The 13642-nt window shown below is 51.0% G+C and overlaps 2 protein-coding genes across 3 annotated transcripts in view; both read right to left on the reverse strand.

The window, feature by feature from the left end:
* RALGDS (ral guanine nucleotide dissociation stimulator) overlaps nt 1-3753 on the reverse strand; it is a 39156-nt gene extending 35403 nt beyond the window's left edge. The window contains exon 1 of the mRNA XM_015879316.2: nt 3604-3753. Coding sequence (XP_015734802.1) covers nt 3604-3624 — 21 coding nt within the window. The 5' untranslated portion in view covers nt 3625-3753. The remainder of the gene's footprint in view (nt 1-3603) is intronic.
* A 2295-nt stretch (nt 3754-6048) lies between these two features.
* GBGT1 (globoside alpha-1,3-N-acetylgalactosaminyltransferase 1 (FORS blood group)) lies at nt 6049-13420 on the reverse strand. 2 transcript variants are annotated; one of them, XM_015879375.2, is made up of 6 exons: nt 12950-13420; nt 12183-12245; nt 11312-11362; nt 11189-11224; nt 9203-9337; nt 6049-8686 (listed from the first exon to the last, which is right to left on the reverse strand). In XM_015879375.2, the coding sequence occupies exons 1-6, from the start codon at nt 13123-13125 to the stop codon at nt 8002-8004; spliced, it is 1146 nt and encodes a 381-aa protein (XP_015734861.1). In that variant the 5' UTR covers nt 13126-13420; the 3' UTR covers nt 6049-8001. The 2 variants fall into 2 exon arrangements, with proteins under 2 accessions (XP_015734861.1, XP_032303952.1); XM_032448061.1 differs by lacking the exon at nt 12183-12245 and having other exon boundaries at nt 12950-13418.
* Nucleotides 13421-13642: the final 222 nt, after the last annotated feature.

The raw sequence follows: 13642 nt of genomic DNA on the forward strand, positions 1-13642 counted from the left end.
CCCATTGCCATGGAAATGCTGAAGAGAGAGCTTGGGGCGTGCTGGGGCTTTCATCCTCCTCTAAGCAAATCCAGGGCCTTGGGCAGCCACCAGCTTGCAGCACTCAGAGGGTTCATGCTCCCTGTGGATGGGTAATGGAAGGATCCCATCACATGGAACCACAGAGTGGCTTAGTTTGGAAGGGACCTTAAAGATAATCCAGTTCCAACCCAGATCTGATATTCAGGGCCCCATCCATAGCCTTGAGAACCTCCAGGAATGGGGCACTCACAGCTCTGAGCAGCTTGTTCTCTCTTCCTTCTGCCTTTCTTCTCCAGACAGGGAAGCATGGAGCTGGAATACCCCAGCATCCCCAAGCTCTGTATGCAAAGCCTCTTTGACTTTCTCCTGATCTCATGCAGGCCCAGGGTGCTTCTCCTCCCCTCCTTGATCTGCAATAGGTGGGTGACCGATTGGGGCAGCCTCCCTCAGCCCTTCCTCCCCCCATCTACCAAAGCTCTGCATGCAGAGCAGTGGAACACAGCGAGATCTCCCTGCTGGATGACCTCGTGGCCTCCAGGGAGTGGGAACTCTGTCCTATGAGCCCGTGATCCCCCGACACGCCTCTGCTGAACCGCCTTTGACGTCAGCTCATGTCTCCAAACATTGGTTTTGACCCACAGCCAAAAGTTAAAGCGCAGAGGGAAAAAAAAAAAATAATAATGGTGAAGAAAGCAAATATCCGGCATCCCGCAGAGAGCCCCAGGAGAGCAGCATGGGGAGGGCAGGAATACCCGGGGGTGAGCTGGGAGTAAAAAGGGTCAGGACACCATGGAACACGAAGTGTGAATCCCCAAGGAACGTGGATGGGTGCAGACTTGCTGCTGGTTGGACTCAGGCGGTCCAGGAGCACAGCGTGGCTCCAGTGCTGCTTCCCACCAAGAGAGCCATGCACCCCCACTGCCCCCTTCCATCTGCTGACCCTTCCAGCACTGACAAAGGCAGAATGCATTAAGTCACAGGGAAAACAACAGTGCCATCTGCTGCACAGCTCTGCTGGGCCCTGCACAGCCCAGCCTGCAAAAATGTGCACGTGGGCTCACCCAGCTCACAACAGACACAGCTGCAGGTGAATGCATCCCTAACCAGCACCAAGTGATGCACAAAGGCAGCAACAAGCATCACTGGACGGGGAAGGCATCCCTGCGGCCGTCCCAATGGCCACCCATCACTGCAGGAACAGCTCTGGTTTGCATGGAAGAGTAACAGACCATAGAACGTCCCAGAGCCCATGCAGCGACAGCAGCATGCAAAGAGAAAGCAAAAGGCAAAGCAGACCAGCAACCCCACAGCATGCTACAGGTGGAGCTCAACTTCCAGCCTCTACAGGCAAGATAGAACACAAACAGCCCCTAACACCTTGCCAGGCTCAGTGGACTTGCTGACACCACCCCTATTGTACCCCTTAGAGTGAAGTCCCAGATCCCAGCACCCAATGCCATGCAACCCTGACATCCCAGGGACCTGCAGGCAGGGGGTGGGAAGAGCAGGGTCAGCTGCTGTGAGCCCATGTCAGCAGCTGTGGGCAGCAGGCAGTCAGCCCCCCCTGCTCCTGCTGGGTTGCAGATTGGTGCCAGGTGAATCAGTTTCTCTGCCTGGAGAGCATGCTGGCATCCTGTGTGAGGTAAGTGTTGCTATAGCAATGGGAAAGGTATCAGATTTTGATGGATAGTGCAGATCACTTTAAAGATCACAAGGTAAGATCAGGACCCCTGCTTCTCACAGTCCCACAGCCAGGCTCTATACAGGGCACAGCAAAAGCATAGTGAGGAGCTGAAAAACATAATCCCAAAGATGCCCAGAACAAATAGGCCTGGAAACCTCCTCCTTTGCTCACACCAAGTGCCCCTGCAAAGCAAACTGCCTCCGGACAACAAAATGCATTGAGCATCCCACACTGGGATCCATTCTGCAGCAGCCACTGCACCCCCTGCTCATGGTCATGCACATAAACATAAGCAGGAGCTCTAGATGGAGCTCAGCCACACTGGAGAGGGACTCTGCATCTCTCCTTCAGCTTCCTGCCACCTTTTGACCCCACACACATGCAAGTTCTGGTTTTAAGGCTGCAACCTTCCCCACAACCCTCCCATCCAGGACTCCTTGAAGCACACACCTGCAGCGATTAGATCAGAGAAGGGGGGGGGGGGGAAACCCTCCCTGTTTGCTCAGCTTGTTTGCTTTACAGCACTGTGTTGTTTGTGTGGGTCCTTCTCATAGCAACCAGGGAGAGGAACACGTATAAGGCATGAAGAATGCAGCTGTGCAGCCACATTGGCCGGGTGCGGCTGTGGGTGCAGCTGGAAATTCCTCTCACCTGGTAGTCACAAAGAAATAACAGGGCTGAAGGAATTGCACCCTTGACACGGCCAAGTGCTCACCCCCACCAGCAGGGCCTGCTCCCTGTGCTATACACACCCCTGTTTGTTGACAAACATCATTGAGTGCCTCAGTTTACCCACATGCCAAATGGAGGTAAGTACACACAGTGAAGGAAGGCAAACGTTGGGAGTTTTATATAACGCACTCTGTAGGAATGCAATGTTCATTTCACAGCACAGCTGGGAGACTGAGCTCTGGATGTTGTTTTCTACATGATTTTATACCTCTGAGTTTCTGGTTCTCCCTCCAACCCACGGCCACAGTGACAGAGCAGTCTTGTCTCTGACCCTCAGGATGCAAACCCCACACTTTGGCTGCTAATGCCCTTTTCCAAAGGCACACGCCACGCTCCAGCACACACACACACACGCTGGCACAGCTCCTGCCTCAAACACTCCCGTCCACCAGAGCTAATTCAGCTTCTGTTCACAGCACTAGGGCAAAGCAAACCAGGCCTGGACCAAACAGACCCACTCGGTGCAGAAGGCAGCTTTGGGATGCACATTTTTTCCAGCCCAAAAATGGCTCCCATCCCACTTCATCACAGCATCAGCCTTTTCCCTTTTCCATTCCCAGGCTCCCAGGACTCATCACTGCCCACTTCCCAAACCATCACTCCATAAGCATCGACCCCATCCCTCCCCAGGGCTGAAAAGCACGTGAATAAAAAGTACAAATAAATAAAGAATAAGTAGAAATAAAAAGCAGGGAATAAAAAGCATAAAATCAGAGGAGCATCAGGACCAAAAGAAGATGAGGAACCTTCTGCCAGATTTTTTGCCTTTGGTTCACACACTCCTGCAAAAGCACCACGGGCTTTGTGAGCACGGAGCTTTTGCCCCTTTAGGCCCAATTTGGCTTCGTTCAGTCTCGCAAACACAGCAGCGGGGACAGGGAGCTCCTGGTGCCACCTGCAGCCCCGCATGCAGCAAGAAACGGCCGCAGCACCGCACCAAGCCCCGTACCGACCCGAGCCGTGCTGCTCTCCCTCCTATTCCTCCATTCCCACTCCTCCCGACTCCTCTCGTCCCCTCTGAACGCAGAAAACCCAACACATACGAGTGGGTCCCCGCGAGTTCCGCATCCAGGATGCGGAAGGGGAAGCCCTGTTGTTGAAGAGCCACGAGCACGGAGGGCACCGAGAAAAGTGACAAAGCCGAAGGAGGAAGGCGCTCAGCTCACCTGGCTGTCGATCATCATCATGCCCCGCTCATAGCCCCCGCGAGCCGCGCTGCTAAAGGCGCCGGTCCCGCTCCGAGGCTCCGCGGGGCTCAGCCGGGCTCAGCGCCGCTCCGCGCTGCCCGGAGGCCGGGGCCGCTCCGTGCCGGCCATGGGGCCCCGCAGCCCCACCGGGAGCCGCCGGCACCGGCAGCGCGGAGCGCGCAGCGCAGCCAAGAGAGAGGAGCGGAGTGCGGGGCGGGGGCGGGTTGAGAAGGGAGGGCGGAGAACAGAACGGCGGCTCCGCCCGGAGAGGGGCGAGGAGCGGGATGTGCGCGGTACCTGCATCCCCCGCATCCCCCGCACCGAGTGAGGACGCCAACCCCGGGGCTGCCCCTCTGCTGCCGGGCTGTGCTCACTGATGTCCGTCTCATTACGTGCTGATCTGCTCCAGTGGCTCTGCACCTAACACGGGAATGGGAGCGCAAACAGCGGCCCTCGTGTATGCACATCACCCCCCCGGGGGTGCAAAATTGCTCCCGAGTGTGTGTGTCAGCCCCCGTGGGTGTGCACCAACCCCCCGTGGATGTAGACTTGACCCCACACTCGGACTGCAGCCCCACGGTTGCTTGTTTGCAGCCGGATGCCTGCAGGCAGCTGCCCCCACTGCACCCTCAGCCCCTGCCCTGAGCACCCCACGGCCCTTCGGATTCAGCTTTGGGAGCTCTGAGCTGCAGGTGACGCAGAGGAAAGCAGCTCTCGGGCCTCACGGCGGAGCGAGCTGCGGTTTGCAGTGTTTTGGCAGCGCGGTGCTGCTGTGCAAAGCTATAAATAGAAGAGCTGAGGGCAGAGAAACGGGTCATTGCTTGGAGAGATCCCCCGTTCGTCGCTGCCAAGCTGTGCCCTGCACGATGCCTCCAACGAGGCAAGCACAGCACTGCACTGTGCAGACAATATCCAGCCCCCAGCGCTGCTCAGCCCAGAGCCCGAAATTGGGGGCACGGAGGAACCCGAGGAAATAAAAAACAAACTGCTGGAAATCTCCATGGAGCGTCAGTTGGTGAGACAGCGGAGGCTGAAAGGAGCGGGGTTGCCCTGGAAACAGTGAGGCTCCAGTGCTCATAGTTTCTATTGATGAGGCTGATGACATGTGCTATCGCTGAGTGATGTCAGAAGTGGGAGATGTGCCACAAGGGAACATGGAGGTGGGATGGAGCCAAGCCATGATCCTGCCTTGGGGACACTGAGCTGGCCACCACGATGCTGGGAACCGATGCACGCAGCCCCCAGGAGCATCACCAGGGTCATGGCAGGAGCTGGTGGCTCAGCCCATTGCATCTCATGGCTCCATGGCTTCACACCAGCAGAACCAGAGGCTCTGGATGAGCAGCACAACCACGAAAGGAAAAGGAGCTGTGAGGGCTCTCTCTCTGGCACTGGATGCTGCTACAGAGCAACATCCTTCTAATTATAGCAACACTGTCAGTGCTGAACGGTGGGGAAAATACATATTTCAGAAGGTCTGTAATGATGTAATTTGCTGCAGGCGAAACTCACTGGGATAAAAAATCATTTGGACTCATCTGACTTGCTGTAAATTAGCTGTAGGCTCAGAGGAGGGGCAAGGCAGGCAGTGGCTGCTGGTTGAAGCTGCTTTTCTACCCGCGTGGCTCCACAGCAGTTCGATTTGAAACAGCAACATTTGGTGGATCTCTGTTTATTCTAAATATAGCCCAAGAAAAGTCGAGTCAGTGCAGCCCTGCTCTTACCCACAGGGAAGGAGGGAGCTGGGGGCGGGCAGGCACTGAGGAATCACTGCCCTGATGAGTTTTGTTAGCAACTGTGGGGGTTTAGTGGGAGTGAAGTGCAACCCACTGCTGCAGAGCCCGCTGGTTTGTGCTGTCCCCCAGTGCCCATCGCTGTCACACAGAGAGCAGCTGTTGCTCTCTATGTGGCTTCCCCCAAGGATCCCTCACTGGGAGGAGAGCTGAAGCAGAGCTGGGAAAGTGTGAGTAAAAAAGACCCCCAGTGCCCACAGCTGCCCCTTGGGATCAGAGCAAAATCCCTGCTGGGGAGGAAACTCTCTTTGCATCTATGGGAGCATAAAGGAAAATCCAAGAAGGCAAAAAAGGTGCTTATGTGGCTCCAGTGCAAATAATTCTTGCCCTTCTCCCACCTGGGACCATTTTCAGTGCTGGGAGTTTCTGTTTCTTGCTCCCCAAAGCAGGTGTTCTTTTAGGGATGGTTGCACCATGCTTGTCCCCAGCGGGAAGAAGGAGAGAAGGCTGCCAGGTGCATTCTTAAATGAGATGGACAATGAATGATGGATCTGTTCCAGCCAAGCAGAAGGGGACAAACAGAACAAAGGACCCTGGGGAAAGCAACAAGCTACATTGTAATGCTTGGTTAAGGACAAGCAGTGCTTGAGTCAGAAATACCTTGAAAGCACGATCAGACCCCCAGACAATGTAAATTTGGGTGATGATTTATTTGCATGTGCTGATTCACTTTCCATGCAGTACAGCAAGTGTGTTTCCAAGCCTCAAGTCCCATGGCATAAGGACATGAGACACAGCATTACCCCATTGCAGCAGCACCAAGCCATGCTTTGCTACTATAAGAGCAGAAAGCAGTCCCTGCAGAGCTCCACCAGCCCCCAGGTCTCAGGCTGCACAATGCAAAGGCGAGAAGCAAAGCACGCTGCTGGTGCTAGGGAAGGGGATTAATCAGCAGGAGAGGATGGCAGAAGTCCAGGCTCTCATTAATTAGAGACACGTGCTGATTGAGAGAGCATCTCCCATGCTGCAATAGAGGGCACAGCATCCTCCTGCAGCCACACTCTCCTGGCTCCTCAGAGACATGGGTGCTATCTGGGTATTGCTTCCAATCACAGCCCTGGTGAGCAGAGCTGTGACATGAAGATCTGCAGAGGAATTTGAATAATCAAGCAGGGCAGAAGAAAGCCCAGTGGCCAAAAACAGAGCCTGACTTGGAGCACAATTAAGGCACAGGAGGAGCTGACTGTGGCTTTGTGGCTTCTGTATCATTTGATGTTTAAGTTGGGCCTGAATTTTCTTCTAAGAGATGCAGCACAGCTCAGCTATATATTATAACATTGATGCTCACAGCAGGAGATAAAATTATCTGAATAACCCCATGCAGGAGATCAAACCAGACAGCTCCTTCTGGCTTGCAAAGGGCTCCATATGCCCACACATAGCCACCAACATAATGAGACCCTAAAGTCGAGCTTGGGCTTTGGACACTATTGTTTTAGAACTAGAAGATGGTCAGTAATAATGCTGGTTTTGGCCTGTCCTTGGAAATACTGGGATAAAGATCTTCCTGGTACGGACTTGCAGCACTCCTTAGGAGCTCACAGGGAAGATGCTCACAGCCAATGTACCGTACAGGGAGGCAACACACAGACCTCCATGCTGTAACCTCAGCTGATGATCCATTTTGCAGCTGCTGCTGGCAAGGCACAGCTGTTCCCATGTGTTTGGACACCCTCCCCACCTGTTTGCTCCACAGGCTTGGAAGGTGCTCCTGGGTCAGCTTCTCATCACGCTCATGCAAAGAAAAGGTTAACCCCAGCTCCCAGCTGAACATACAGTATGAAGACAGCATCTCATTATGGAGTGAAGCCACCTGTCTCCAGGAAACACTCCAGCTCTCACTGTCAGCTCCAACAGCTTCTGGCCAATTTATTTTATAGCGCTCAGAAAATTTGGAGAGGACTGAAGCAGAGAAGCATGTGGACCTCTTACAGCATGGAAAAGATTACATGAGCTCCAGAGATGTGTGAGCTGGCAAGGAGGTGTAGAACACATCTGTGATTCAAGCAAACCCACAGTGCTCTCTGGGTCTGAACCGTGCCAGGACAGCCTGAATTTGGGTGCCCAAAACACAGCTTGGAAGTGGAAGGTAAGTGCTATGTGAAGTGGCACTGCTGGACTGTCAGGGATTCCTGCATCTCATTGCTGAGGAGAGGTTTGCGGATCCTTACAAAGTGTTTGAACTATAGCATGTGAAAAGCATTTTTAAAAGCAGGGTGATTGGAGTATTTTTTAAGTGGGAAGGTCTTTATCTGCATCTTCTCTTTTTCCACGGGGATGCCAAAGCCTGTTTTGACCCTCCTGCATTTTTGCAAAGCTTCAGGAAAACATGCAAACAGCAGCATTTGCAGCCTTGCTATGAATACAGCCTTCTACTTGGCAGCAGACCCTCTGTATACATTCTGGTGTGCTGCAGCCCCCAGCGCAATGCTTGTATTTACAATGATTAGGAACATAGAAACCTTTCCATTCTCACCCTCCACTTTGGCTGCTGCTTCTGAAATGCTTTAAGGCTCTCACTCTCCAGAGAAACTACCCATAGTGGGACATCTCTGGGAGCTAACATTCAGCAGGTTGGATCATGTCAATTTCTTATCTCCTGGTAGTTCTTATCTACTGTGGAAAAGCGTATGAGGAAAATTTCAGGGGGCTTTGGCTTCCTGTCATCCCATATATATTCTGGAGAGAGCACCTTAGAGGGTTTATGGGAGAGAAAGTGTCTGTTGAGATGGCTTTCTTCCTGCCAGGCTGCCACGATCCCATTGGCTTTGTCTGCCAGGATGGTCATATGGCAATTCTTGGTGAACTCATAGACCTTCTTGACCAACCCTCCAAACACAGCTCCACCATAGTAGAAGTCCCCTTCTCCATCAGGGATGTAGGCTGCTGAAAAACTCCTCCTCTCATATGGGAACTTGCTTCGAGGGACATTGAAATAACCAGGGTGCATGGCTGCTACGATGTCACCGAGGGTCTCAGCCCCCCAGGCATTATGGAACACCATGTCAATATCCAGGCAGAAAAGGTAGTCCACCTCCTGATGGCTCTTCTCTGCTATGTGTAGGTTTATAGCCTCCATCCTGCGCATGGAGATCTCTTGCCAGCTGGAGTATTTCTTGATGTGCACAACATCAAACCTTCGGCCAGGTTGCAGATGGACATTGGGAATCACCTCGGGGTTGTCAGTGAAGATGTAGTAGTTCACTCGATAGCCTTTCATGAAGTGCATCTCTGCTGACTCCAGGAAGCGGCGCACAAACCTCGTGTACCTGTACAAACATGAACAGCACAGCAGAGACATGGGGCTGCATGGTGGATCATGGAAGGTACTACAGTGAATGAAGACAAGGGAGTGTTACTAGGTACTGCTGTAAGGTTGCATATGTTATATATACAGTGAAGAGTGGTGGAGAACAAGGAACAAGTCCATCATCCCCACTTTGGCCGGCCAACCAACCACCTACCTTCATCTCTAATTTCTGCAGATATCTTGGTTGCCAAGGTTATTTTACAGGCTTGTTTGATTATGGACACAGCACTTAGGCCAGGTTGAATGGGTTCAGTGTTCAAGGCTAGAGCCCTGGGCAGCCTGGTCTAGTATTAAATATGGAGATTGGCAGCCCTGCTTATGGCAAGAGGGTTGGACCTTGATGATCCTTGAGGTCCCTTCCAACCCAAAACATTCTATAGAGGCATAACAGACTTCAGCTCTGCTGAGGACAAGAGCCCAGAGCAGCTTTCCACAAGCAGCCAAGAACTGGGTCCCCCAGAAACGGTTGACTTACTTTCCAATGGCAAAAGCTGTCACCCCTATGGTGAGATTCAGCGGCTTGTAGGCACTGTCCAGGATCTCAGGGCTGAAGGTCCCCTCCCAAACGATGGGAGCCAACCATGGTGTGACTGTCAGCACATCCTGACGCCTGAAAAAAGGGCAGTGTTAACAAAATGTGACCATTCCCTTTGGTTTCAAGCCAATGGGGAAGAAACACTGGAGAGTACATCAGCACTGACTTCTTATGGACGGTATTGCGTTCAGATCTCTTTCCCTATGCTCTTAATATCATTTAATGTCACAGAGCAAGGACTTTTCAGTTCCTGGGTTGAAATTCAGCACTGTTTATGGAACTGGCAAAAAAAAAGTGATGACACACTGAAATCTCATTTAAGTCTACAGGACTTATCTGCTGAGGGGAGTTTAATGACCTCAGGACTTAGAGAATGAGAAGCTATGCACATTTGTTATCACTCTGATGCACATGGCTACAAGTGGATTAAAATGCAAGTAGAAATACATAAATCGTTATAGAAATATGCTCTGTGGCTGTGGAATTATTAAAACACAGCTTGTGGCATGACAGTTGTTTTTCCTACTATTTATATATAGCTTTAACATATTCAGACAGAATTCAAGATTCTTTATATGAACTGGCATTCAAATATGTAAAAGCTACAGAAAATCCTTGATCTCCCGAGTGGGAGAAGTGGAAGTGTTGGATATACATAGAACAGAGCCTATTATACCCAGTATTTCCACTTTCTTCCTTCATTTCAGGGCTCCTTTCCCCCCTTTTTGGTTTCTTTAAGCAGAGTATTATTTACAACGTCAGCCTTCCCCTGGGCCACAATCTGTGTCACTCTGCTAATGAAGTTGGTAATGGCCACATGGTAAAGGGTCACACTTTGAGGACAGAGCAGTCTCCCACCCGTCCTGCTCTCAAGGCAACGGCAGCTGAACAGAGACCAGACTCTCCCTTGTATTAACACACACAATTACAAGGTGAAGATGTGCACCCAGACACCTCCTTTTAGGAAGCAGTGCATTCAAAGCTACAGAGTTCTCATTTACTCCAGCACACGCCAGATGACTGTGCACATCAATTTATTCCAGTTTGGAGGCGTGAAACGTTCAGCCACAGCACAACCCATTACAACAGCCAGGTAAAGCCTCCCTACAGGGTGTGCTTATTAACAACAGCTGATGAAGCAGAGCTGATGGAGATAAGAGTCAAGCCATGGTAGATGGCTCAAAGAAGATTGCTGACAAACATGAGCTGACAGCAGCACTGCCTAAGCCACGTCTCACTGCTGCTGCCCCAAACCCTCCCCTGTCTGTTCAAGCTCACTGCTCTGACTGCTTCCCAGGCTTCGTTCCAGGGTAAGATCCAGCAGGTTGGCTGAAAGCATTGCTGAAGGTCATACAAGGCACCTTGGTTTTGTCCTGAAATGGATTCAGAGCTCACTCGCAGCTGGTTAAAGCTACAGTGCAGTTCCAGAAGTAACAGTAGTTAGAGAACAGATTTACTTCTCATCTCAGAGTCCCTGGTAGCAATATGTAGATGGGCTGACTGTGCTAACATATTAATTAGGAACATAAAGTAGGTATAGAAGCAAGTATACAGTGACAGAGATTAATCTTACAGGAGCATGGGCAGCTACAGGCATATCCAAACAGCTGGGCTCCTCATGGAACAAATGAAGAGGATCCCAGAACCATTAAGGTCTCTAAGGTCCCTCAGTCCAACCATCCACAGACCACCAGTATTGCTCCCTATGCTGTGTCCCCAAGTATCGCACCTCCTCATCCTTCAAACACCCCTAGGGACATACGACTACATCACACCCCTGGGCAGCCCGTGCCAGTGCCTGACTGCTCTGAGAACAGTGTCTTCCCAATAGCAGATCTTTGAATGTCTGAGAGCCACAAAGTACCCAAGGCCAGCAGCTCTGTAGTGTGCAGGACCAAGAAGCAAACAGCAAACAAAGAAACTTACTTTGGAGCCAACACTCTTGGTTGCTGATAAAATAATCTGTAAAAAGGAAGAAATATCCATTGAATAACACACAAAATATGCCCAGAAGGGAGGAACAATGGGAAATAAAAAGATATTACTTACTCTGGGAAAAGCTGGGGTGGTTTCTCCTCCAAATACAGGAGTTTCTTGGAGCTGTGTGATAGGGTGGGAAAATAAAGAGTCTGTGATGCTTTTAACAGGACACAGCTTTAGCTTCAGGACCTGCTGGTGTTCAGACAGTTGTCCCAGCTCTCACTCCAGTTGCTGTGCACACTGGTGTAAAGAATTGGGCACTGCCTGTACACATCTTAAAGGGCTGCAAGGCAAATCACAGCCGAGCACAAAAGAGAACAATGGGGAGAGGGTGGCAGCCCTTTGAGTCTGTGAGTAAATCAGTGCAGTGCTTAAAAACCAGGGGAGCACACACTTGTCAGGGCTGCCAGCGCTGATCTCACACATTCACTCCATGCACATTTGCTCCTGTTCCCCGAGAGGGCTGAGCTACCCAAAATACATCACGCTCAGAACAGCAGCCAGAGAAATGAATGACTTACGAGACAGTATTTTTAATGACTCTGTGCTCCTTACACAACCTTTCATCTCACCCCTCCGGCTTACATTCCTCCACCCAGCAACCTGGCATAGACTCATCCCAAAGCACAGAGAGATCGTGTGCGTGCACGTATACGTGTGTAATTACACCCTGATAACAAACTCAACTCTGTGATGCTACAACAAAAGGGACCCTGAGACCTTTGTTCACGCTGTACAAACACAGAGCTGGTCTGAAGGGGAAGCAGACTGAACAGAAAGGGCTGTATCACCATGATTTTACTAGAGACACTAATCATGGATTCAATATTACCTGAAATAAAAGATAAGAGAGTTCTTGCTAACAGCCAGGTGTACTGGCAGCACAGTTCAGGTCTTGTAGCAGTGACCTATGATACTTGTTATGTAATGAGAGACTTACAAGATTCCTGGGCAAGGAAGGTAATACGGGATGTAGTGAACTTTCCAATTCCCAACTGCAAGCCTGTAAGCGATAGTAAAAACTTATAAGATGGGCAGCACTGAAATAATATTTTCCTGGTGTTTCCCAAGACCTTCTCAGAATCTGATATAGGTTGTGAGAAGTAATTAACTGCTGGTCTACTTTACATGTAAGCTTAGCATATGATGTATTCAGCCTTTAAGAGAACACAATGCTGCTAAGGTGTAAATAGAAAGCTTGGGTTAAAAGGAGTCCAGAAGCGCTGTGCTGAAGACATCAGGATTCAATATTGTTTGCATCAAGTGATCTACAAAACTGAGCTCCACGTGCTTTCAGAACAGGTGCACAAATGGAGCCTTGCAGGGCAAGATTCAAAAGTGAGAAGCGTGCAAACACAGCAGCGTGCCACAACGACACTGCCTGAAGCAGAGATGCTGGGTAAATCACATGTAAAGCACAGAACAGAGTTTTGCACAGGTTTCTATATCTCTTTAGCTTTGGTCACAGCAGCGTGTATGAGCCACAAAGAGCAAGGAGGGACTGTTAGGTTGCTGAGCAATGGATGCAGCCAGTGCTGGGTAGGGAAGAGCCGCCCTGTTAGGGTGAGGGTGGGAGAGGGGACTGGAGGTTTCTGTTCATCGTTACTGTAAGAGGAACTTCCTGCATATCATGCTGCCTGTGCTCGACCTGCTGCAACCAGGGAACTCACGTTTAAACATTAACCCAACTTGCCAGCAAACGCTTACCAGATCAATGTGGCAACAGCAGACAGGCAGACAAAAGATCCCAACGCCTTCTTGGAAATCATGTAGAGGAATCGCTGGTGTGAGCTGAGAGCAGCAGGCTTGGTGCCAGGAGCTGTGGGAACGCCTCTGCTGCAAGCAAGGATGAAGGCACTCCCCAGCAGAGCAATGCGTAACATCCGTGTGAGGCGGAGCGTTCTCTTCCTCTATTTTTACCCCTCCCTGTGTGCAGGACTGGAGCCCCCAGTACAAGGAAGGCTGAGATATGTTAGAGAGGGTCCAGAGGAGGGCCACAAAGATGATTAGAGGGCTGCAGTACCTCCCCCTATGAGGACAGGCTGAGGGAGCTGGGCTTGTTCAGGCTGGAGTAAAGGCTGCAGGGTGATCTGGCTGCAGCCTTTCAGTACCTGAGGGGAGCCTATAAACAGGAAGGGAGTTGACTTTGAAAGGGTAGATAACAGCAGGACAAGGGGAAACAGATGAAGGAGAGAAGATTTAGGTTAGATGTCAAGGGGAAGTTCTTTACTATGAGAGTGGTGAGGTGATGGAACAGCTGCCCAGAGAGGCTGTGGATGCTCCGTCCATCCCTAGAAGCATTTAAGGCCAGGTTGGATGCAACCCTGGGCTGGTATTAAATGGGGAGGTTGGTTGCCCTGCCTTGTGGTGGTGGTGGGGTGTTGGAGATTTGTGATCTGA

Source organism: Coturnix japonica, chromosome 17, assembly GCF_001577835.2.
Source record: "Coturnix japonica isolate 7356 chromosome 17, Coturnix japonica 2.1, whole genome shotgun sequence".
Classification (NCBI taxonomy): Eukaryota; Metazoa; Chordata; class Aves; order Galliformes; family Phasianidae; genus Coturnix; species Coturnix japonica.